The sequence below is a fragment of the Arachis duranensis genome, chromosome 6 (genome assembly GCF_000817695.3).
Source record: "Arachis duranensis cultivar V14167 chromosome 6, aradu.V14167.gnm2.J7QH, whole genome shotgun sequence".
In the NCBI taxonomy this organism is placed as follows: Eukaryota; Viridiplantae; Streptophyta; class Magnoliopsida; order Fabales; family Fabaceae; genus Arachis; species Arachis duranensis.
In genome coordinates, this window is record NC_029777.3 from 77,635,523 (window position 1) to 77,661,810 (window position 26,288).

General features: G+C 34.8%; 1 protein-coding gene across 1 annotated transcript; it reads left to right on the forward strand.

Annotated features, from left to right (window-relative positions):
* The first annotated feature begins 1,236 nt into the window (after positions 1-1,236).
* LOC107494149 (nuclear-pore anchor) lies at positions 1,237-24,632 on the forward strand. The gene is made up of 50 exons (XM_052263068.1): positions 1,237-1,672; positions 1,790-1,936; positions 2,061-2,159; positions 2,356-2,484; positions 2,585-2,677; positions 2,763-2,828; positions 3,921-4,010; positions 4,108-4,185; positions 4,455-4,530; positions 4,944-4,948; positions 5,253-5,402; positions 5,498-5,590; positions 5,948-5,996; positions 6,593-6,696; positions 6,796-6,864; positions 6,956-6,989; positions 7,178-7,209; positions 7,308-7,412; positions 7,502-7,615; positions 7,835-7,913; positions 9,626-9,678; positions 10,046-10,119; positions 11,333-11,435; positions 11,539-11,673; positions 11,775-11,873; positions 12,184-12,225; positions 12,367-12,420; positions 12,522-12,701; positions 12,788-12,835; positions 13,020-13,070; positions 13,493-13,576; positions 13,671-13,745; positions 13,847-14,031; positions 14,142-14,244; positions 15,270-15,386; positions 16,316-16,408; positions 16,998-17,156; positions 17,234-17,287; positions 17,942-18,055; positions 18,230-18,307; positions 18,730-18,879; positions 18,969-19,040; positions 21,159-21,314; positions 21,396-21,449; positions 21,756-21,822; positions 21,898-21,965; positions 22,043-22,171; positions 22,388-22,489; positions 22,654-22,828; positions 23,012-24,632. Exons 1-50 carry the CDS (start codon positions 1,367-1,369, stop codon positions 24,361-24,363), a joined length of 6,144 nt encoding a protein of 2,047 aa, XP_052119028.1. The 5' UTR covers positions 1,237-1,366; the 3' UTR covers positions 24,364-24,632.
* Positions 24,633-26,288: the final 1,656 nt, after the last annotated feature.

The window sequence follows — 26,288 nt, forward strand, 5'->3', positions numbered from 1 at the left end:
GACTAACTATATTTATACAATATGTAATTTTAGTAATAATTAAAATATTATATCAATTAAATTATCATTAAATTTGTGAAATTAAGTGTAAAACTTATGCTTTGATGACATTATGCTCTAAAAGATCTAAGTTTGAGTTGGAAGTAACATCATTAAACCAATACATTTTTTCAAATCTAAGTTCTATACTTATTTTCACAAATTAAATGATAATTTAATTGATATAGTATTTTAATTATTTCTCAAATTACATATTGTATAAATATACTTGGTCGTTTTATAATGTATAACTATCGATTATTTCTAATTCTAAAAAAAAAAATTTCAAATTTTAATTCCTTTGCCACCTTTGAGGGCTATACTTTATATTAATTTTTCAACATCAAAAGTCCTGGTAATAATATTTTAGATGCTAATGAGTCAAATGATGATTTTCAATGAATTTTTAGAAATCGTTTATTGTTCCGTTTTAAATTCATAAGTTTTAAAAAAATGTAGGTTTTTAGAATTTGAACTAAAACACAAAAGTTGGATTTCTATTCTTATTTTTTTATTTTTTTTGATATTTTATTTAAATCCTAATGTGTATTTCTTTATTGACATTTGTATTTTAAAGTTAATATGGCTAGATATCAAATCGAATCAGTGTGTATATATCGAATCAAGTTGACTCGATTTATCATTATAGTGATTCGATTTACATTAAAATGTGTAAATTGAGTTTAATCATTTCGATTTACATAGATTTATTTTAGAACATGTATGTAAGCTAATTCACTTTAAGACATTGGTGTAATTTTAATCCTCAAATAATTTGTTTGTGTGAAATACCCTATTTATTATCTAATTCTTTTTGTCGTATTTTTAAATCTTTGGAGAGTTTATTTATCGTTAGCATCTTTTAATAATTCTTCGTGAGCAATATAATCTTTGGGTAATAGTAGTTTACTCTTTAATAAAATTGAGTAGTAAAATTTGAGCCAATGATAGAACTTAAAGTAAATGGTCAAATTAATTCTCGAAAGATTATTTTAATAAACAAAAAAAATAACAAAAGAATTAATGCAATTAATTTTAAATATTTGAAAAATAAATTTAATTAAAAAAACTTTGAGATTAATTTAATTTTGAGTGATATTTTAGGGTCTAATTTTACCATTTACCTCTAGGATTTGGGGTTGAATATTTATGCTGGACCGGGTCGGGTATTGTGCAGCCGTTTAAATCTCTCACGTTCATCAAAATTCTGGTCGTTTCCATTCTCTTCAAAATTCCCACTTCTTCTCTCTGAATTGATTTCCATTACTCTCTTCCTCTGTCGAGAAAAAGCCTGTTCTCTTTCTTCCGTAATTAGGGCACAAAAACGATGCCTTTGTTCCTCTCAGACGAGGAGTTCGCGCGGTGCTCCGGCGACAGCGCCACTGTTGCGGCAAAGGCTGACGCCTACATCCGCAGCCTTCTCCAGGAGCTCGACACGCTCCGCGCCCGGTCACACGCCGCCGATATCAACGCCGAGCAGAACTGCTCCCTCGTCGAGCAGAAGTTCCTAACCCTCGCCTCCGACTTCTCCTCCCTCCAGTACCGTGTCTCTGAACTCGAGTCCGATATCGAACGGCGAAACCGTGACCTCGTAGACGTACGATCGCAGAACCACCAAGTCCAGCTCCAATTGGTACTGAATTGTTCAACATTGCCGCTTTGAAATGTTTCGAAATTTCAATTGCGTTTTTCCCCGTCTTATTGTCCTGGTTTAATTCTTTTTCCTCCCTCTTGTGTTTGGTTTTTGTAGGTTGAGAAGGATAGGGAGATAGAGAGGTTGAGGACGGAGATTAGCGAGGTTCACAAATCAAAGAGGCAGCTGATTGAGCTCAATGATCAGAAGGATTTGGAGCTTAGTGAGAAAAATGCTACCATCAAGAGCTACCTTGATAAGATTGTGAGCTTTTTCTTTTTCAACTTTTTTGAATCTGAATTTTCAGGTGGTGTTGGTTTTGTTTTGTGTGGTTTGGTTTGTTAGTTAGGGTGAAGAGTAATTTTGATGATGCTGTTTATTGTTGAAGGTTCATTTGAGTGAGAATGCTGCTCAGAAGGAGGCCCGAATAAGTGAACTTGAAGCAGAGCTGGGAAGGTCTAAGGCTGCTTGTACTCGCTTTGAACAGGTGTTTTCCCATTATTCTCTTTTATTACTACTTTCCTTTGTTTTACAAAGCTGTTTTATGTTTATTGAAATTGGATTCAATTCCTTAAAGGAGTTGCTGTTCTGTGAAATCAAATTTGTGTCTAAATATATTTATTGTTCTTCTGGGAATTCTCTGGTTGCATCTGTGTGTATGTTGTGTGTACGTGTGTGAGCAGGAGAAGGAGATTCTTGAGAGACAGAATGCTTGGCTTAATGATGAGTTGACAGATAAAGTTAATAGTTACTTTGAGCTTCGAAAGAAACACACAGAATTGGACGCTGACATGTCTTCCAAGCTTGCAGATGTAATAATCTAGTTTATTTTTTTTAAAAAAAAATACTTATTAAATTTGTTTTCTTATGTGTTTGCTTTGATAATATTTGATTTATTGTCATTGCTTTCAGGTTGAGAGGCAATTTAGTGAATGCTCAAAATCTCTGCAGTGGAATAAGGATAGAGTGAGGGAACTAGAAACACAACTTATATCCTTGCAAGAGGTTGCAAATGTTCCATGGGTCAACTTGAATTGCGGTTGCTTTTATGTCCCTTTACTGATTGATCCTTTTTCCTTTTCCTTTCTAGGATTTAATTTCAGCTAAAGATGCTGCAGCAGCAAATGAAGAGCGATTATCAGCTGAACTTTCCACTGTGAGTTGATTCCTGAATTCTTTGGCTTTATTAAAATCTAATAGGCTCAGCCATTGTATACAGATTAATTATGTAGACTCCTCGGCTTTTTATGTTTTTGGACTAGATGAGGAATTGAACAAAAGGAAATGAGAAATCTCGATTCTGAATTAAGACAGTTTCTTGCAATCTTGAATATGATGAAATAAAGGAGGGGTGGAACATAATAAAGTCATGTGATGTGACTATTGGATTAATTTTCCGTACCAACTATCGCAAGTTTTTCCCGCCCCGGGGGGGGGGGTTGGTGGAGGTTAGGGGATAGATAGTAGATAACAGCATACATTAGTTTCAGAAAAGAGGGAGACAACTAGAGAGAGAATTTGAGAGAACAGGTTGAATTTCTAATCTTTCATTAATTCAAATGAATGTCTTCCCAACAGGGAATACATATGTATAGAGGATTAGAGGTGTACAAATAATCCTCTATTGTCTAAACTTTACTATATTTTAGGATACAACTGACCTCGTATGACATTGGCCTGATGAATGATAAGATACAAGCTACAGCACTAACCTTTTGATATCTAAGCTGCTGAAGATAGTCTTTTTATGCCCTGCTTCACTATCCAGCATTAATATGTCCAGCTTCAAGTGTATGGGCTATTTTTATTTTGGAGTTGTTTTTCTAAATTGCCAAATATTTGAGTTTATGATTTGGCAGTGAAGTCAATTTTATGAAATAGAAGATAGGTGAACTGCAGTTATGATGCTGACTGGAAATGTACAAAAGGAAATTCATGTAGGAAAGTTCTTAGGAAAGCAGCAAAGGTGCCACAATGCTGGCCAGAGCCTTTGCATAATTGAGATAGTAACCTTTTTTAAGTAGCAATGAGCAGAACACCTGAGAGTCAAATTGAAGTGTAAAAATAAGTCCATCCCAGACCTAGATAATGTTTGTGGGCATAGATGTATGTTTTGTGGAAGTAAGATTGACTAGGCAATACATAAACTCTGGTCCCCTCTTCAGAAAATAAAATTATAAAACAAAATTGATTTCTCATTTACTTTGTAAATTATTTTTGTATATTGATTTTTTTATTTAATTTTTAGGTTAACAAGCTCAATGATCTATATAAAGAGAGTTCTGAGGAGTGGTCAAGAAAAGCAGCAGATTTAGAGGGAGTGATCCAAGCAATAGAGGTGAAGTTTGATTGTAATTATGATGTTTCTGAGGATTGGAATTGCTTAGATTTGAAAATTGTGTATTTATTTAATGTTGCTTGTTTCTGTTCAACAGTCTCAACTAAAGCAAGTTGAAGATGATTATAAAGAGAGATTGGAGAAGGAAGTAACTTCTAGAAATCAGGCAGAAAAGGTATTATTCTTTTTTAGTCACTTGATATTAAGAATCTTATTTGCTTTCTTCTCATATGTGTAATCTGTTGTTATTTTTGAAGAAATAATAATTGTTGTAATATGGTTCCGTAAATTGGAAAACATTTTTTATTATTATAGTTATACTTGTATACTTGTATATGGTGAATGCTGGATGACATTTTGTCTTTGTTCTCGTTTCATTTGTGCGTAGTAGATTTCTTGTCAAACTATGTTATGTGCTAAGGTGCTCTGTTCGGTTCATTTTAGGAGGCTGCTGATTTAAAAGGAAAGCTTGAGAGACTTGAAGCTGAAATTGAGGCAAGAAAGAAAACAACTGAGCCAAGTTCCTGAATTTTCTTGGCATAAGTTGTTGAAATTGTCAAGCCCCACAGATGCATCATTGTATATTTTAGCAATTATTTACATTTCAGATGATGCATGATATCGTATGTCCCACAAATTTCTGTGCCGATGGATCATTATGAGTAAAAATGAGCTGATTTATGCATAATCCTGCCACTTCATTCTTCAAGATATCAGTACTGCCAGATTGAAGTTACTTTGTGATGCAGTTGACATCTTATGTCCCACAAATTTCTGATGCCAAATGGCGGAAACATGCTATTCTGTCATGTTCTTTGCTAGTTTAGTTAATAATTTACTTATGCTGGGACTTATTTTTTGCTTTGTGGTGTTGGAGTATTATGGTTGATCAAACATCAGATTATATAACTTAATTTTGCAATTCACTATTAGGGGAAGTTTTCTTCTGGTTTAGTGATGAATAGAAATTTAAATGAGCAAACTTATTTCTACTAATTGTAACAAGAGACTCTGATTTGTTTCGTGGTGGGTTTGTGGCAGTGTAGTTGTAGTAGGGAGACGATTTTTTGTATAAATTAGTCCTGTTGTATAATTTAGTACATTTTTATCTTGTAAGAAATATATTATCAATATATTTTCATGGCCATGATTAAGAGATAATGTGTAGGCCATTGTCTATCTAAGTGTATATTCAATGTGTTGTGTTGTGTGATTCTTCAATGACAATATGCACCGACATAGTTTCTTCAACCTTTTCTTTTGGATCACAGGTGGACGGCATCAATTGAAGATGATAATATGGCAGATGAAAATAATTTGCTTGTCCCAAAAATTCCTGTTGGTGTCTCTGGGACAGCATTAGCTGCTTCACTCCTGAGAGATGGATGGAGTGTGAGTTCTCAAACCATTACTTCTTGTACTGGTGTCATCGTTCCTTTAGATATGTGTATATAAATGATCTTACTGTATTGTTTTATTTGCTAAAGTTGGCCAAAATGTATGCAAAATATCAAGAAGCTGTTGATGCACTGAGACATGAGCAATTGGGTAGAAAGGAGTCAGAGGCAATCTTGCATCGGGTATGGCTGACATTTTTCTATACATTGTATGCTGCAATTGACTTCTCTGAAGATCCTTGTGTTTTTCGAGTATCAGAAAGAAGGATATTTTGTTGTTTTAGTTTGTCACTTTGTTGGGCCTTTTGGCACATATTATCATTGACTGGTAGTTTTGTTGTTATGTCATGCTTACATGATTTGGCTTAGTACAACTATCTGCTGGTGCTGTGGAGTTTGTAAATTATGCTCTCATTCAATTTCAATTTATTTCATTTGTTCGTTCTTGATTGTCAAATATACACCATTTTGAATTGTGTGATCTTTGAATATATGATATCCCTCCTGTACAGTATGTTGAAGCTGACTTTTTGTTTACAGATTCTGTATGAGTTAGAGGAGAAGGCTGAAGCTATTATACATGAAAGAGGTATATAAATTCATTGATTGTTTAGGAGCTTGCTAAATAATCTGTGAATAGAGGATATTAAAGGGAAAAAAGTTTGCTGAGAGGCACTGAAAGGTGCATGTCTCATTAAAGAAGGACATGAAACAAATTAAATATATATTCATTATTACACATAAATTTACAAGGTAGTGATGACTAATGGTTCATTGAGACGGTTAATTGCTGGGGAAGGATAGTCACCATAGTGGTATCCAATGAGGAAAATGCACGTAAACAACTCTATTGTGTTGTCATTGTGGTGAGGAGGTTAGAACTCTATAGGGTGGGACTCGAAAAAAATTGGAAGTGTAGGAAACATGCAACCTCAGTCTGAAATACCCTTTACTGTTTTCTTCTATTTTCTCTTAAATAACATGAGGAAAGATACGTTGCTCTGGTTCTGCCCAAATCTGGGTTATTCACTGATAATTGGCCTTTTCTATCTATTTGATTCCAGTTCTCACACCATGCATGCATGGTAATTGTTATATTGTTGTTAATAACTGTCTAGACTCAGTCAAAATCTACAAAGATAGGCTAGGCTTTTACACTAAATTTATTATACATCCTCCTTGCAGCGGAACATGAAAAGATGGTTGAAGCATACTCCTCAATGAACCAAAAATTGCAGAACTCCTTGACTGAAAATGCTAACTTGGAGAAAAGTATTCAAGAACTGAAGGTTTATACATAAAATTCTATTTTATCTATTGATTAATCTTTTACCGTTAGATGTAAAATTTAGCTCTGAACTTTTCTTTTTCATCTTTGTTTTTTTCAGGCTGACCTTAGAAGGCATGAACGGGATTATAACCTTGCACAGAAAGAAATTGATGACCTTCAAAAACAGGTAAAGATGATGGTTTTCCTTGTTCCCTAATAGTTGATAATGTGTGTTTTGTTAATTTATCAGTGTATTTATTTTTAAGCTTTGATTGAAGCTTTTGTCAATGCCCGTAGTCATGATGGAGGATAGTCAGTGCGTTAGCTAAAGGAATACCAATAAAATAAAATAAAAATTTCATCTGGTTTATTGGGCAATGAGCAGGCCCTTTTAAGTGGAAGAAGATTTTGTGGTTGTTCTAATTGCAATTAAATCGGTGTTGTAATGTATTTGGTTATCCATTATGTGTTATTAATAAATGATGATTGATTCATTGCAGGTGAAGCTGAAAAAATAATCTCAGAGCACCTTGTAAGGCTTTGTTGGCTTGATTTTCCAATAAGCAGTTCTCTATTTCTCAAACTTGTCTGATACATCATTACATTTGTTCAATTCAAATTTGGATGCAGTTAACCTTCAAGGATATTAATGGTCTAGTTGAGCAGAATGTTCAACTTAGAAGTCTTGTTCGTAGTCTTTCTGGCCAGATTGAGAATCAGGAGGTGGAGTTTAAGGTCAGTTAACTTTCCGTTATCAGCACAGTGCAAACTCTCGATAACATATGGTTCTTTTTTTTGTTACCTCTTTCTACTATAAATTGTAGGAGAGGTTGGAACTAGAGCTGAAAAAACATTCCGATGAAGCTGCTGCAAAGGTTGCTGCTGTTCTGCAGAGAGCTGAAGAGCAAGGGCGCATGATTGAATCACTTCATACATCAGTGAGTTTTCATCATTTATATATATTATGGGGTAGGGTGTTCTTTTTTTCTGCCATAGGTTTTGGCATCTGTTGGGAAGGCTTGCAGAAAACCTAATAGTAGATTAGATGAAATAAAGGATACATAGGGATTTGGGTTTTAGAAAGGAGCCCAAAATCCAAGACTAGAGTCATCTGATATTTTCTGTCAATCAGTTCTTATTGTTGCTACGTGATGTAGGTTGCCATGTACAAGAGGTTGTATGAGGAAGAGCATAGTATTCATTTATCCCAGACCCATTCTTCAGACGCTCATACAGGTTTGTTTGTTTGTTTTTATTTTTATTCTTTTAATTTTGTTTTTTAACTAAAAGAACAATCAAAAGAAGTGCTATCTATGTAGCATATTTATGATAAAAGGAAAAGAAAAATACTATCCATACGCCAAACACTCTTGACACTTGTATAAAAATACAGTTGTTACTAATTAATTGTGTACTTAAATTATTTTTTAATTAACAAGACAAAGAGAACATGTGTTTGGTTGTTAATAAAATACTGGTGTCAAAACGGTGTTTATTATATAGCATGTACATGTAGCAGAATTGAAAGGAAAATATATGTTTGTTGCATTTTTCTCAAGTGTATATAATTTGTGCAACAAATTTTGAGAGATATTAGGGGCTTGAGACAGAAGCCCGGTGTCAGTGGTTCTTTGTTTTGGTGTTTGCCCATATGCTTTCAATTCACTTTCAATTCATATTTCAAACCCATGAGAAATATAGCTAATGCATTCAATGTTATTACTTTAATTGGTTTCTGTTTTTAAGTTTCTTTCCCCTTACTGCTGCTTTTACATGTTCTCCTAGTACTTGTAATGTAATGTTCTATGGTCATGCTTGAAATTGAATTCTATTGTTATTCCACATTTCCAATAAGAAAATATTTTGGCGGGGTACAAATCATGTTAACCCAAGAGTCTTTAACTGTAAGTAATAATATTTATGTGTTTTAGGGGGCTTTTTGGACTGATGCTCGATTAAGAAGTTTTTTAAAAGGCTGTTCAGCCACAAGCTGTAGACAGCTTTTGTGGCATAATGTAAGGATTTAGGTGGATGACTTTGGGGAATAATCTATATGGTAATGGGGATATGGAACAGTTTTGATCACTACTTTTTTTTTCTTGAAATTCCCTTCATTGTATATAATTCATAAAAATATAATTTTCTACTTCCAATACTTTAACCCAAGACCTTTTAGGTAGAATATAAGCACATATTATTATAGCACTTTTTGTCTTCTTTTGTGATGTTTTATTCTGCCATTACTTCTGAGATATCCAATTATCCATCTTGTACTATTGTTGTTTTTTCTATTATGTTCATCCCTTATCCCCAATAAAATTTTTTTCTTTATATTTTCTCCTATGTTTATTCAAGCTTAGTAGTAAGTTCTTTATATGCTTCCTATGTTCATCTTGTACTCTTTCTATTGTTTTGAGAATGGCAGCACAAAGAATGTAAAATAGTTGTCATTGATATTGTATATGTACTGATGTACCCGTTTCTCCGGTATTCCTAGAATAGTACTTTTTTATTTTAAGTGAAAAAAGTAATTAAACACCTCTGAACTTTTAAGCTCACATGTACTTTACACCCAAAACTTTTGAATTTGCAATGCGCCGCCTTGAAGTTGTCAAGTGGTGCAGAAAATGCCTTATGTTAACTTTTCCCCCCTTTTCAAATTTCGTTTATAATAAATAAATAAAACTTCAGTTGTATGTCAGTTGAAAAGTTTTGCACTGCATGTTGATTTTGCTTGTCAGACAGAGAAATGTGTGAAAACACTATTTAAATGTTATTTTACTAGAAAGGGTTTGTATATGCAGTAAAGTATCATTTTTTTGTTGCATAGAATGCCAATATGTGTTAAACATTGTATCCTAAGAAAGCTATAAGCATTTGTACATTAATTTTTGGACGACAACTGCTATAAAGTATTGTTAATTAAATGATCTTTCCATATCTTTCAGTTGTCAAAGATGTCGGTAGAAATGACCTTGCTGCTTTAATTGATAGTTCACAGGTAAAGTAGATGTTTTGATTCTTGGAAACAATGTTTCAATTCCATATTTCTTTTTGGGACCCACTCTCCCACATGTTCATTAAGAACATCATATATGATTCCTCTCGTGGAAAAATCCTTTGAGCTTGAAAGTTGAAATGTGGGCAAGCCCATTTAACTAATATTAGCTTTTGTTAGTTCTGCAAGGAGAGTTTAGTCTTCTGCTTCGTTAGTTATTCTTGTTTACAGTATATAAATCAATGTCTCATTTGGCCATAGATGATTTCTCTTTTATCACCTCAACGACTAAAACTTCATTAAGCTTAAGGTATTTTGTTGAGCTTTTTATATCAAAGGTTTGTAATATATATTGTTTTCATTATCAAAGGAAGTGGCTAAGAGGTCCTTGGAAAAAGCTGCAGAGCGTGTTAGATGCCTTGAGGAAGATTTAGCAAAGGCTAGGTAAGTTGTTTATTTATTCTAAGATATTCTCTCTCATGATGCATCATAATGTATTTTGTATACTGTTGTGAGAAGTAATTACATTAAAATATGACATGATGCAAATTATGTACTGTAGGAAGCTAGTTAACTCGATGCCAATTATAAAAAGTTAGGTTCTCTCTTGCTCAATACATTTACACGGAACCTATTTGGTCTCTAATATTTTGTTACCATAATTTCTACAAAAGTGCATCTAAGTAACAAAATCAGAGATTTAAAGATCGAGAGAAGCTGAATATTTTTTATTATGAGTGCTAATACTGTTTCCTGAGAATATATAGTTGGAAGAGATGGTTTGCGGAGTAAGCTAAATGGGGGTATTTTACCTTATGTTGCTGATATGGCAGCTACTGTAACGTGTCTGACATAATGAAAATTTCTTTTGACATGATCGCTGGTTATATATCACCCTTAACTGATCTTTGTATTTGTTAACCTCAATGCTGGTTAAACATACGTGATACAAATTTTGTTCAATAAAACTCTTTAATAGAGTTTAAGAGAAGAGAAAGTTGAGAGATAAAGAGAGAAGCAGAGAATTGTAGAAATGAGAACCTGTTCATATTAGAGTACTGAACCAGCACTTATATACATAGATGAGGAGTGTTCAGCATGCTAGATGAAAGGGGTAGAAGGGTCCTTACAAACATAAGTTAGTTAGGGACTGTTAGGGAGGAATCTATCATAGTTTGCAATTCCTATAACTTCTCTATTATGTCCCCTGAAATTGGGCTCTCTATAACTTTGAAACTGTTATATGTATCTTTTCTCTCAAACTTGGGAATTTAGCTTTAGAGACAGCCTTGGTCAGCACATCTACTGGCTGGTCAGTTGTGGGAATGTGAGCAACCGGTAACTTTCCTTCCATTTTAACATGTTTTTTTGTTCTATTATGTAAAACCGGGTTATGAGCTAGCATTATGGCACTGAGGTTGTCACAGTACACCACTAGTCTTGTACAGTTTCTGGTATGAACATGATTAGATCTGATATTGAGGTTGTTGTTGCTTTTCATACTTCATAATAATCCTCCCTTTTAACAGAACAGTGGATAATAAAATCCTTCTAATTTAAATAATTTTATTTCTTTATCAGTCATCTTTTACTAAAACCTGCATAAATTCTGTGTAGCTTGATTGGTTTCATGGTTTGGACTTTTGTGTATCTTCAGGAGTGATATTATTGTATTACGATCAGAACGTGATAAAATGGAACTCCAGGCGAAGTTTTCTAAAGAGAGACTCGATAGTTTTATGAAAGAGTTTGAACACCAGGTAATTGATGGAAGTAATGTGTTGATATTTTAGAAGTAATGGACTTTTGTGTATCTTCATGGTTGTCTTGTACTAATTCATGGATTCTGGGTTGATATTTTAGAAAGCTGAAGCAAATAGCATTTTAGCAAGAAATGTGGAATTTTCTCAGCTTATTGTTGATTACCAACGAAAATTACGTGAAAGTTCCGGGTCATTGAATGCTGCTGAGGAGCTTTCAAGAAGAGTTACTATGGAGGTTAAGATTTTATTCAATTACAATGCTGAGAAGATTTCACTTTTTGTAACATTTTTATATAGTACCTATTTATTAACTCACTGCCTGCCCTTATTTGTCAGTTCTCTGTTTTAAAGCGTGAAAACGAAGTATTATCAAATGCTGAAAAGAGAGCATCTGATGAGGTTCGTAGTTTATCCGAAAGGGTGCAGCGCCTGCAGGTACTGATAATTTCTTCTTTGTGTTTTTTTCAATATGACCTAGGAACTACAAGGGGCCTGGTCTAATTAATGGACTCCTGGTGAGTCCCCTAAATGAGTATTGGGTGAGATTGTGGGGTACGGTAAGGATAAGGGGATGAAAGCATTTTTTTAGATTGAACCCTTTTGATCTTCCGTGATTTTCCTAGTTCTAACTGACTAAACAAGCAAGAGATTGCATGCTATATTATGCATATTCAAGATGATGCTTATGTTAGCTTGCTATATTATGTTTATTCAAGATGATGCTTATCTTATGCTTCTGTTGCAGGCTAGCCTGGGTACCATACAAAGTGCTGAGGAAGTTCGAGAGGTGTCTTATTGTTATTATTGTTATTGTTATTGTTTTTCTTATTCTTATTATTATTTTTTATTTTTATTTTTATTGTACAACCCAATTCCATTTTGCTTTCATGATTTTCTTTTGAAAGTTTTATTGGTTTGAAATCTGTAGGAGGCAAGAGCTGCAGAGAGGGTAAAACAGGAAGAGTATATAAAGAAATTAGAGGTTTGATTTGTTTGTTTCCATATGAAACTTCCTATCACCTAGTGAACCATAATTTTTTCATCTTGAGAAAGTGCTTATTGGGTTAAATTGTACCTTTTCAGAGGGAATGGGCAGAGGCCAAGAGAGACTTACAAGAAGAGCGGGAAAATATGCGGAGACTCATGCAAGACCGTGATCAAACCATAAAGAACACTATGCGGCAGGTTGAGGATTTGAGCAAAGAGTTAGCTAATGCATTGCGTGCTGTTGCATCTGCTGAATCTAGGGCTGCTGTGGCTGAGGTACATGTTTTAGATTACACTTCTATATGCCGGAAAAATTGTCTTAGCAAACTGTTGTGACAATGAAGATAACTTTGTTCCCACAGGCAAAACTCTCTGGCCTTCAAAGAAAAATGGGCTCCGTTGACGATAAGGTTTAGTTTCTTCTATAGCTTTTCTTTTATTTTTCAATGATCATGCTTGTAGTTACGCAAGAGCCATGAATGTAGAGAAACTTGCAAGTTCACCTGCATGTCTATGGTTTTCCATCGAAGGAAATACACTATATTAGTTTTTCTGTTTACTATAATTTATTTTATTACTGATAACTGATTGTAGGTTTCTGAAAAGGTTGGTGTAAGTGGACTTCCCTCTAGCTCAAGTGATGAGGTGAGCGTAGAAAACAAATAACTTAATTTGGCTTCTGCTGCTAAGTTAGTTTGTATTATATGAAGTGATGGAGACATAACCAATGTGCACATAAAAGCTTTGCAGCATAATAAAATCGGACCTGACATTTTATCCTTTTTATTTTTATTATAAAACAAAAATAGCACTTGACTTACTATCTTCTGTCTATGAGACTGAGTGTGTGTGTGTGTGTTTTTTTTTTTTCTATTTTTGTTGCTGGGGGGGTGCTGGGGTAGTGTTTATGCCATTTAATCTATGCATAAGAGGAAGTAAAAATTATTTTGTCTACTGACTGTAAGATCCCGCGTCATGTGGAGCGCTTCATATTTCCTTTCAATTCAAGTCATTATCAATTGTGTTGTATTTGTTCATAACATTCCCCCCTAAAACAACTGACACAGGTTGATGGTGAACTACAAACAGCAAAAGCGGAGATTGAAAAATTGAAAGAGGAAGCTGATGCTATCAAAGCTCACATGCTACAGGTTTTCATTTTCTTTTTTTGTTTCTTTATCCCTGAAAAGATTAACTTTGTGCTTCACACTAATAACTACTTACATTTTATATTTTACATTAAAGTATAAGAGCATTGCTGAGGTTAATGAAGATGCACTCAAGCGCATAGAAACTGCGCATGAGAACTACAAAGTAGAGGTATGTTGCTATAGTTAGATCTTCAAAGCTGTTTGTCTTTACATCATCCTGAAGTTTTATTGTATTTAAAAATTGTTTATATTCTTCATTATCATATGTAGGCTGAGAATGAAAAGAAGGCTTTAGAAGCTGAAGTTCATTCACTTAGAGAGAAGGTGGCAGAGCTTGAAAATGAAACTAGTCTGAAATGTGAAGAAGTGGCTTCAGCAAGTGCAGGCAAAGACCAGGCTCTTGCATCCGCTTTGGCTGAAATCACAAATTTGAAGGAAGAAATTTTAGCCAAATGGTAAGTTGTGTATACTGTAATGTTTAGTATTCTGCTTGTTTGTTTGTTTTTTTTTTTTTTTTTTTTTTTTTTTTTTTTTTTTATGTATCAGGTGTTTTTTCTGCTTGTAGTTCTCAAATATCAGCAATGGAAGTTCAAATGTCTGGCTTTAAAGAACAGCTGGATGGGGAGCATAAGAAGTGGCGTGCTGCTCAAGACAATTATGAAAGACAGGTTTACTTATGTTTGCTTTGACTGCTGGTTACTGATCTGTTACAGTGTGCAATGACTCTACTGCCCCTTTTCTCTTGCTAGATGAAGTTCACTCCTCTCTATGTATATAAGCACCGTTTCAGTGATATTATGATTCATTATTCAGAATTATCAGATCCTATTTCTCTCTAGTTCTCTCTACTCTCACAGATTCTCCAACTCTATTATGGTATCAAGAGCTTTAAATTATGATGGCATGGATCCTCCTCCGTCACCTCTGCTGGTGACTCCGCCATTGCCGATGGATCCTCCTTTTCTGCGTCCTCAATCGAACATCCTTCCCTTTACACACCTGCCCTTCTTCTCCATCTCCTTCTGTATCTGACCCTTACATACCTCCAAACACACACATTCTAGCACAGACTTGTCACTCGGTCCATGGCTTGAGGCCTCCTACCTACCCCTAACACACGTCCCTTACACAAACGGTCCTCACACCAACCCTAGCCATACATACACTCCTAGCCTGAACTGCAAAGCCTCAACCTTGCCCCACCTTAAGCTTCTCCTCTCAACCTCCAACACAACCACCAGTATCTGGTCCTAAACATGTAGTTTCCCTCGAACCTAGGTTTGTAGGCGATGTCTTTGACTCACCTCAGTGGCTTGTTGCGGTGACAGAAGAATTTCAGGTCCCAAGTCTACTTGGTCCTTAGTGCCTCTTCCCCCAGACCACACTTGCCAATGGCTGCAAGTGGGTGTTCTGGGTAAAATAGAACCCAGAAGTCAGTGTCAACAAGTTCAAGGCATGCCTTGTTGCAAAGGTTTTTCTCCAAAATGTTGGGTCTGATTACTCGGAGACCATTTCACCTGTGGTGAAACCAGTCACCATTCAAATAGTGCTGACCCTGGCTCTCCAATGATTTCTGGCCTTAAATTGTCCGATGAATTTATTTTATTTTAATTTATTTTTGCATACTCATATTCTCGGATAACTTTGTTTCCTTTCTCATCACTTAATCCCTTTGTGACATATATTATCACAGGTTATTCTCCAATCCGAAACAATTCAAGAGTTGAAAAGCACATCTGAAGCATTAGCCATGCTGCAGGGTGAGGCATCTGAATTACGAAAACTAGCTGATGCTCAGAAAATTGAAAATGTAAAGTTTCGAACTTTAATCTTATCTTCTATTTCTCTGCGTACTTCATCATGAATGCAGTTAGTGTGTTTTCCTGTTTCTTATATTGTTTATTATAGAAATTCCACGTCGTGTTATTTTGATTTACCTATTATATTTTTTGCTTTTACTTATGGTGTTGCAATTGTAGTGAAATGTCACTTGATCAAGTTACTGTATCTACTGGTGCTGTGTGTCTCTTCTTTCCAGTTCTATTTTGAATGAAACAGTGATGATTTTTCTCCATTAGAAAGTTGAGTGGTATTTTGGTTTAAGATGGTGGACATCTTTAAAATATACATTTTTCTTGTCATTGCTGCTGGAGTTCAATAGAAAATTACTACATTATATAGGTGGTGTTTTGAATCACATAAATAAGAACATCACATACTGAGGTAAAATGGAGCAGTATAGGGTGAATAACTGGACTCGGGAGTGAGAGTAAGGAAGTTTACAGCAGGTATCTGTCAGTTCACCAGGTTCATAATTGTTATTTCAAACTTGACCTTCAGTTCAGAGTTTCAGGGAAAGCTGAGTGTTCCTATGTCTTTTGGATGAAAATGGCAATCCAGTCCAACTTGTTCCCTTTTTGTATCATCTGAATGAGGTTGGCAATGGCAGTTTGGCAATACCATGAATTGGAACTTCAAATGCACATGTTCTTGACTGACATGTGAAACTTGCGCAGTGTGTCTAGTGATTCTTTCATAGTGCTAGTTCAGTGGGATTTTTAATTTCTTCCTGCACTGGGATTTCCCTATAATCCACGTGGTTTACTGTTGCATTTGTCAGTTTGTTTTATGCTTTGTCTACTCTATATATTCTTTCCCATTTACTGAAATTTTGGTTGGTTTGATTTTCTGGATTGATGTACCAATAATTCACCCTGTTTGCATATTTGTGTTTTGCAGAGTCAACTGAAGGCTAAGTGGGAAGAGGAGAAGACATTGCTTGAGAAGGCAAGAAATGATGCTGAGAAGAAATATGATGAAATAAATGAGCAGGTTTTCTTTTCACCCGTTTAGTTTGAATGATGCCTTATTCAGTTATCCTTCAGTGTTCTTGTTGAATTATTGTGTCCCAACTTGCTCTTATTGTTTAGTATTAAACTGTTGTCTACCAACACATTAAAAAATTGTGGTCCATTGATGTGTATATGAGGAATTCATTATTTACAGGACTGTTAATTTATTTGGTATCTTTGGTGAGTGTTGGTTGCAGTTTGCAACCTGAGATCAGTTACAGTTAGCAAGTCTAGTTAATCACTGTCAATGTGCAGACTCTGCCACTGCCTGTAATTGTGTGAGAGTTTGTCTCTTGTTTTATTTTTTTCTTTTTTTGGTCATACAAATGACCTCTTCCTCCTAACTCTGGATTTTTTCTTTATCATCAACTCTAAATATAAAGAAAAGATGGGTCACATTGTAATGCAATTTAAACAGCATGTCCATAAACTGTATTTGATAGCAGGCAGTAACACTATTTCTTCCTTGTGGCAAGCCCACATAGTGTGAACTGTTTTTGTTCTTTATATTTTATTGCATTGGTGTCTTACAAATTACTTGTGTGATTGATGTCATCAACCTCCTTCAGAATAAAATACTTCATAGCCATCTTGAAGCTTTGCATATTCGGAGGGCAGAGAAGGAACGCAATGCTGCTGGTATATCATCTGGAAGTAGTAGTGCAGATACAATTGGTGATGCTGGTCTTCAAGCTGTGATGACTTATCTCCGGAATTCAAAAGAAATTGTAAATACTTGTCATGTGCAGCAAAATTGTTTCGCTTGTATATTTGTATATTCATTTTAAGTTCTCTACTTTCACAGTCAGAAACAGAAGTGTCAGCTTTGAAACAGGAAAAGCTGCGGCTACAGTTGCAGGTAAAACATTGGATCCATCTTTCTCGTTTGTCATGGCATGGTGTGTCAGCATCATGCTACTGTTAGTAATAGCTTTCATCAAATCATACGGTAGTCTAAAAAACTGAAAGGTGAATGATTTGAATATGTACTTAATATTTTACAGTACGTTGCTCTAATATTAATACTTTGAGTTGTTACCTGATTTCTTTACTCATACTCTTTGTATGGCCGCATCAAGAGAGATTAAAAGCTATTTTTATGATTCAACTTTGTGACCTCCCAGTTGTTGCATCAAGACTGACCTCTATTTGTAAAACAAGACCTTGATTCTATTGCATGAGTAATATAACAATTTGCATATATGTATAACATAAGAATTTGTATTTATTCTCATTCAAACAATCCGAATCTTGAGTAATATATTTCAGTCTTGTTTTTTCATTTGAAGGTTTAAGTTAAAGAAATTCATTTTTGTTTGGAGTTTTTTCTGATTTGCTATGTGTATTTAGTGACGTGTTTTTCTTCGGTTTCTTGGTTTCATGTAGCTTGAGGGTGTTTTATTGTTCATTTGAAGGTTCAAGTTAAAGAAGTTCATTTTTGTCTGGAGTTTTTTTCTGATTTGCTATGTGTATTTAGTGACGTGTTTTTCTTCGGTTTCTTGGTTTCATGTAGCTTGAGGGTGCTTTAAAGGCAGTTGAATCTGCACATGCATCAGTAGAGGCTGAGCGTGCAAAGTCAAAATCATGCTTGTCCACTGAAGAAGAGTTTAAATCATTGCAACTTCAGGTTCAGAATCCTTCTTTCATGATCTACATTGCTTGTGATGTCATATTAAGCTGACCTGTTTCGATAGTAGTGTTCAATGAACTATATAATCAATCAAATAATGTGCTTTTTTCTTTTCCTTCTCACTCCCTTTCTCTCTTTCTTTTTTCCCCTCTTTCCAACAATTATCTGCAGGTTAGGGAGATGAACTTACTTCGTGAGAGCAACATGCAGCTTAGGGAAGAAAATAAGCATAATTTTGAGGAGTGCCAGGTACATGAATACATGAAGTACTTTTGGTCATAAAATCACAATTAATTATAAGGAGATAGTGACAATGAGTAGAAGGTATTCTTAAAACAATATAAGGATTATATTCCCACTGATTGTAAAAAGTAAAATAAAAAAATAAAAATAAAAATAGTGGTTGCTAAAGGATCATTCTTTCTCTGGTGATAAACCCAACTATTAATAGGATGGAATTCTAATCAAGTGTAAAAAAATTGAATTTTATTCATAAATTTCTAATTTCCTTAGATGTGATATAGAAGTTACAATTAATTATAGGGAGAGAGTAGAAGGTATCTTTAGAAGAATTTAAGAATAAAATTCTAATTGGATAAAAAAAAATGATTACTTATGCATGTGCTTTTTATCTTTTAATAACAATAAACCCAACGTTGTATCTGTGTTAGAAATTGCGTGAACTAGCACATAAAGCAAGAGCTGAGGTTGAAAATCTAGAGAACCTTCTGAGAGAAAGAGAAATGGAGTTGGCCCTTTGTAAGAACGAAATTGAAGGACTAAAAAGGGAGAAAGATGATCTCCGTCATAAGGTTTCTGAGGTATTGCATCCTGAACATTGCCAGTAACATTTAATGTTACTGTGTTGTTTTTTATCATTATCTCTTTTTAAAACTTTTCTTCACTTCAGTTGCTTGAAAGGAGTAAAAACATTGATATGGAGGATTATGATCGAAGCAAGAAACTTGTTCGAGATTTGCAGGTAGTTCATATTATCCATTTATATTACTTTACTGTTGTTGTGTAACATTTTCTTTCTGTTTTAACTGTTGATTTTGTTGCACACTAGAGATGTGTTTCATATTATCTTACATTCATCCTGTCGTATCTCTTCAAAACTTTAGATGTTCCTTTGTACCTGTCTGTCTTGGATCAACAGTGTGTAAATTGTGTTACCCTTCTCATGTATTCTGTTTCATGTTGATACCACCATAGTTGAAGTATTGCATAGCTTAGTCATATGCCTGTAAGTTTTATTTGTGGTACATATGTAATTATGTTCTGGAGGAAAGGCTTAGATGCTATCAAAAGCAAGTCTCAATGCTGTCCATTATTCTCTTAACAAAGCTTTACCCTACTAGATGGGGTACGCTTCATGAATCCGATGACTTCATTGCGTCTTGTTCATGCATAAGGATTCGACAAAGTTTTACATTGGCTGTTGAATGCCAAACACAATCCTTCTCTTTTCTTTTTTGGGCTTGGGACTGGCTATGTAAACATAGGCAGAGTTGCTCTCCGTTATTTTAAATAAGAAAAATATGAATATAGTTAGAAGTGGTACTTTTATTAACAGTTGATTAGCTAGGTTATTAAACTTCTTTGCCTCTTAAAAAAATTTCCTATGCACTTAATATTTTTTGGAGATGTTAACTGAAGCATTGAATTTTACCCAGAATGCTTATGAGCAAATTTCACCACATCCATAAGATCAACAATATGGTATTTGTTATGGGATCCGATGTTCAGCAGTAAAATGTCAACAAGTTAAATATTATGAAAGATGAGAATGCGAAATGGATTAGTGGGGACGTTAAGTACGTAGAATTATAAATGTGTATGGTTGAGATAGTTGGGCTAGTGGGAATTGTAGAGTTGGTAGAATCATAGGTGGAAGAGGAGTTGATCAGATGGAGGGTGGCACTTGCTCTCGCTGGTCTTGTTGCTGTTAGATAGCTCTGATTACCATAAAAGTAAAACCGAGAGGATTTGGGTTGAGAAGTCTTCAAAATGACGAATCTAAATTCGAATCACAATAAGCTTAGATTGCATAATATATAGGTGAATTATATTAGGTATAAGTTAGTCATTTATTTTATAATCCCTAATGCAGTGTTTGTTTAGTGGGTGTGTCCACCAAATTGAGACACGGTGACACACTCACACCCGTTTCATGTTTGGTTTTCAAACACATAAAATAAGCAAAGACACGGTGGTACACATTGGTACACAAATACATAAACTTTGTGTACTGCCATTTTATTGAGACACTAAGACACAAAGGCTAAGACATAAGTTTTTCCACTTTTATCCTTAATAGTAGTGACGGTGGCAGTAAAAATTTTGTGTCTCCTTATGTATATGTCTTCAATATTTGTGTATTTGTGTCTATGTCTTCACCCATATATAAACCAAACACAGCCTAAGTGCTGTGCTGACACAGCTAGTTAGATTGGACTCTACATGTTAGAATGTGCTCTAACCAATCGTTCTATCTTTAACACTATTTGTTCTCGGCCTAGAGGGAGACTTTTTTGGATAGAGAAAATGCTATCTGTTTGGATTGAGAAAATGCTTTCTGTTTTGAAGTTTTGGAGAAGGAAAAAGTGTAAATAGTTAGACCTGTATAGTATTTGTCTGTTTTATTCTTAAAAAGATACTGAATATAGAAAATGCCGAAATTGAAAATAGAAAATGAAACACAAAAACTAAATAGATCCTTAGGGTTTATTTGGTAATTGTCTGAAGGCAAATATACAGACACACCAGGAGATACAAACCTATTTGGAGAAGAATGTGAATATAAATAGGCCCAAAGTAGCCTGATTTTTTGTCCTCCAAAAAACTGGGATATGGACAGAGCCATACATTTTTTCTCCTCATGACACTTACCAAACACAATGTCACTTAGCATAATTATAGAAAGTGGTAAAAGTTCCTCGACAGAAACAGAAAGATAGCATCTTTCATCTGTGAGGAGTACTAACTTTTACGTGTACAGATTCACTTGTCAGATTTAATATTTTGTTTTACTCTATATTAAGCAATATAGCATCTTGGTATTTATTATGTATTTACTGATTTTATTTTATCTTATCAGGAAAGACTCAAAGAAAAGGATTCTAAACTAGACGAAATGGGGAAAACTCTTTCTGTAAAGCAGGATTCAGTTGCACGTTTGGAGCAAGACCTATCAAATTGCAGAGCGGAACTAGTGGAGAGAGAAAAGAGAATTAATGATATTTCACAATCTGAGGTCTACATCATATTCTCTGCTATAAAAACTCTGAAAGGTTCTCCTGTTTCTTACGAAATTTTGTTATGATTAATTTCTCAGGTTAGCCTAAAGCATGAAGTGGACAGGCAAAAGAAAATGCTGGGTTCATTGAAGGTGTATACAAATTTTTTGTTTGAAAAAATAGTTGTATATTTATCATAAAAAGAATAATCGATTGGATCCTCTAATATGAGAATCTTTGGAAGGTGAAAGTGAATATTATCCTTGTTCTGGTTATATGGTTTAATTTATTGTTTTGAAGAGTGGATAACCTTTCTTGTAACTTTACAAGATTTCTCATTTACTGGATCCTTATCCTTTATCCTATTAATATATTCTCCATTTCTGTTTTTTTGGTGATATTTTGTTGTCATCAATTGTTTTTTTTTTCATCCTATGTTTCCTTGTCCATAATTACAGAACAAGAACGAGTTATTGTCAAAGGAGGTTCAACAACTTTCAAAGCAATTAGATGAAATCAAACAAGGTTCTTAGCGCCCCCCTCCTTTTCAAGTTCTATGCTTACTTGTGGCTGAAGTATATTTATTATTTGAATTTTCAGGGAAAAGGTTGACTACTGATACAACTGGTGATCATGCAATGAAAGAAGAGAAGGACACCAGAATACAGGTTTGCCTGAAAGTGGTTCAACCCTTTATTTTTGAAGAAATTTGATCCAGCATGTATTTTGTTATTTCTATTTCTAGATTCTTGAAAAAACAGTGGAGAGACAGCGAGATGAATTAAAGAAGGAGAGGGAAGAAAATCGAATGGAGAAAAACAGACGAATTAAGACCGAAAAAGCAATAAAGGATTCTTACAGCAATATTGAGCAGGTGTTTTTCCTAAATTGTATTTTTCGCATCTCTTGATTAAATATGCATTGTGGTTCCTCCCAATAATGGATTGACGTTGACTCTCTTGCTCATTGTATGTTTCCCAAATTTTTTTTGTTAAGAAAAATTACAAAAGCTAATATTGCCCTATTAGAATTTGATTTTAATACTCTCTCTTTACCTTCTTACTTCTTTTGTTAATTGATTTACTTTCAGGAGAAAGCGAAGTTCATTAATGAACTTGAGAGGCACAAAGAGGCTCTAAAACGATTATCTGAGGAAGTTGAAAAGGTTAAGGATGTTGGCAGTCTTCCTGAGGTAATGATGTAAAATAGTGGCTTGTCCAAGCTGGGATTGCCTTGTGATGTTCTGACCTGATGTTGCTTGCTATAACCTGCGAATGTTTTTATTAAAAGATCAAAAAGAAATCTCAGATCTGATATTGATTTTTTTCCCCTTTTGCTTGTTATAAATTTTCTAAGGGAGCAAATGCAGTTCAACTTCTTTCTGGAACCAATGTTGATGACTTAGCTGCTCCATATGTATCTGCTGTTGAAAGCTTTCAGAAGGAAGCTCATTCAGTATTTTCTGAGCTTGGAGACCATCTGAACCTTGGAGATGCAACGACAGTTATGGATACTTCTGCTGCTGCTACAGGTTTATTAACCTCTCTTTCTGCAGTGTACATTAAGATTACTTTAGAAGCGTGAGTTATGGCGAGAGTCTGGCGAAGGCAGTAAAACAATGAATGAAAATTTTCTAGATTTAAAACCAGACTTTCTGCATAATTAATTTTTATACCTCTGTTTATACTAATAATAGTGCGCTAACACTTGGCAGCTTCTGTGGTGCATGCACCAACCTCTAGTGTCGTATCCTTGCCAGCTGTTGGTGTAAGCGGGTTACCACCTAAAGCCACCACAGATACTGATAAAAGACCTACATTTTCCCGGCCAAGTGCAGAACCCCGTAAAACTGGTAGGAAATTGGTCAGGCCCCGTCTGGTAAAACCTGATGAGCCACAAGGTGACACAGAAATGTCTGATGCCGAAGGATCAGGTAAGCCTGGGCCTTCTGAGGGAGAACCTCAAACTGGTTTTGCTCCATCTCAGCCGGTAGCTCGTAAACGTGTTGCTCCTACCTCTACTTCTGAGTTGCGGGAAGAATCAGTTGCAGTTGGCGAGAAGAATTCCGAGACGCCCATGTTGAAGAAGTCGAAGGGATCAGAATCCCCTGGAGATAGCGGTGAAGATCAACCTGCTACAACTCCAGAACTTAATGGAACTAATCAGGCTTCTGAGGAACTTGAAAGGGGTGAGTTGCCACAAGGTCAAAATGCTGGAGTCGTTGAAGCTCAAAATGAAGATGGCGAAATACCTGTAGGAAAGGATGAGGAAGCCAACGATCCGCAGAACTTGGATGGTACTAATCAAGAGGAATTACATGATGACAAGCCCATTGATTTAGAGGAAAATCAGGATCAAGCAGCTGAAGTGAAAATGGGGTCAGATGATATGCAAAGGGATCAGATTGAGCCAGAAAACCAGCCGTCATTGTTTGCAGTTGCTGGTGAGAGAGAAGAGGGAGAATTATTGCCAGAAACTGGAGAACTTGAGGGTGGTAATGAGGAAAACCAAGATTCTCGGGAAGGTCAACCTGAGCCTGTTAGAACGCCTGAGCCTGTTAGAACGCCTGAACCTTCTCCTACTAGGGCTGATGATGAAGCTCTTGAGGCAGGAGAGATCAATTCTCCTGTGCTTTCAGGTGATGATAAAAATGACGAGGGTGAATTGACTGAGGAGGCTGGTGATACTCTAGACAAGGCGTCCGATGTTAACGAATCAACAGCAGTTGAGACATCTACTGCTGTTGAGAGTGATCAGGTGGCTGAACCTACTCCCAGTGCAAGTGAGGTTGCACCGGCTACTATTGCTGTAGAAAGTAGCTCCTCAAGAATTGTTACAAGGCAAGCTACTATCCATGGTAGTGCCCCTCCTGAAACAGACGATGTAAAGCAGACATCCCCTCTGAACAGTTCATCAACCACCATAAATTTGTTAGAGCGAGCCCGAGAGAGGGCTCAATTGAGACAGGCTGGAGTAGTTTCCACTGGTGGGAGAGCACGTGGAAGAGTTCTGCGTGGTCGAGGCGTACGAGGTCGCGGACGCAGGCCGCCTACTAGCGAGTCTTGAATCAACGAAGTAGTGTGTATGGTTAAATTATTTTGACTATGCACTGCTATTCTAAACCATTCAGTCTTAAAAATAGGGCAGTATAGAGAGAATCTTATCTGTAAATGGGGCTCAGGTTCAGGTTCACGTAAATGCAATGGTTTATCATGTCTTAAAGGATGTGTACCCAAAATAGGAAGCATGTGTTCCTGTTAATGGTTACATTTGATAAATTAGATTTGATGACACTAGTATTTGTTAATTATTAGAATATAAAATTTTAAGACCAACTTAGTATTTTATAATGTTTAAATGAAAATTTTATATCCACCAATACTTTTTATAATTTGAAAATTGATTATTTTCAAATTTTGATACGTTATTATTAACTTCAGTTATCATTCATTATTGGAAACATCTTTATGAAAATTTGTAGCTTTTGTCCTTTTTCCTTAACAAAGACGTTGTGTAGAAAGATAAATTAATTATACTAGATAGGATAAATTTAAAAGTGTTATGTTTTTTATAGGATAATGTTATAAATTTATAATGTTTAGAGATTGATTAGTTAATATAAATTAATATTGAATTTAAAGAAAGGTTTGCAAAAAAATATTATACAAAGTAATATTGATTATGTTAAGTAATAGTATAGTTTAATATAATTATGTTAAAGTAATAATATTGACTTGTTTATTCTAAATGAACACTATAAATAATGTTTCAAGAAAGAAAAGGCATACACACTGTTAATATTTGTAATTGAAAATTGTTACTATTATTATAACAGTTTCTATGTAGTTATTAGTTGTATTTAATAATTACTTTTTAGTTAATTAGTGTTATCTTTATAAAATTGCTGATATGACATAATTACAAAAAGTGATATTGCATAAAATTATTTCATAATAAGTTAGTATTAATTTTTATATAATATAAATAGATATAAATAGATGATCAATTTGGTATAATAGAAATGTGCATCTTCAGATATTTGAAGATATTATACTCTTCAATTGTTGACGTTCTAATTTTTTTTTAAGCAAGAGTTAGGACGCGACAATTTTAGGGGTATTTTTAAATAAAATACAATCGGATGTTGAGCGCGAAATTAGAACTCGCACAACTTCATGTGCACCGGGTTATCTAAGTAATACCTTAGCTGAGTGAGGGTCGATCCTACGAGGATTATTGGATTGAAAAAGCAACAGTTATCTTGCTAGACTTAGATAAATAGAAAAAAAGTTGTTGAATTCGCATAAAGCAAAATAATAAAGAAAATAAAGAAAGCAATTAAAGGTGTGGTAAAGATATAATATATGGAAGCAGTTAAGGTTTTGGAGATGTTTATCTTTTCGGATTAAAATGTCTTACCAACCACTTTAACAATAAATGATTCATTCTATGGCAAACCATAAGTGACTAAAGTTTACTTTCGTAGCGAATTAATCTCCTCTAATCTTACTGAAATGTCACGTACAAGGTCAATTCTTTCAGACCAGAGGGTGAAGTTCAGAAAACCAGTTTAGTGCTACAAAAACCATAATTACCCAAAGCTGACAGGATTTCATATCACATCCCAATCAGGCGCTGGTAACCCTCAGTTTAGGAGGAGTGTTTCCTAGCTGTTGCTCAAGCGAAATAGCTCTCTCGAGAATCACAAGAGCTCATGTAGAATAAAGGCCATACTCTCATTCCACCCAAATTCATAAGATTAAGAACGGAAATCACATCTTAGAACTGAATCAAACATTAATTAGAGTAGAAGAATAATAATCTTAATCTATAGAAATAAACAGAGCTCCTAACCTTAACCAGGAGGTTTAGTGGCTCAAAATTCACAAAGAAAATAGAGTATGTGGAACTTTAAGGAGGTTGAGAGGGGCTCAAATCATCACCCTTCATGGTGAACTTTCTTCCTGTGCTCTCATGAATCAGTTTAACAT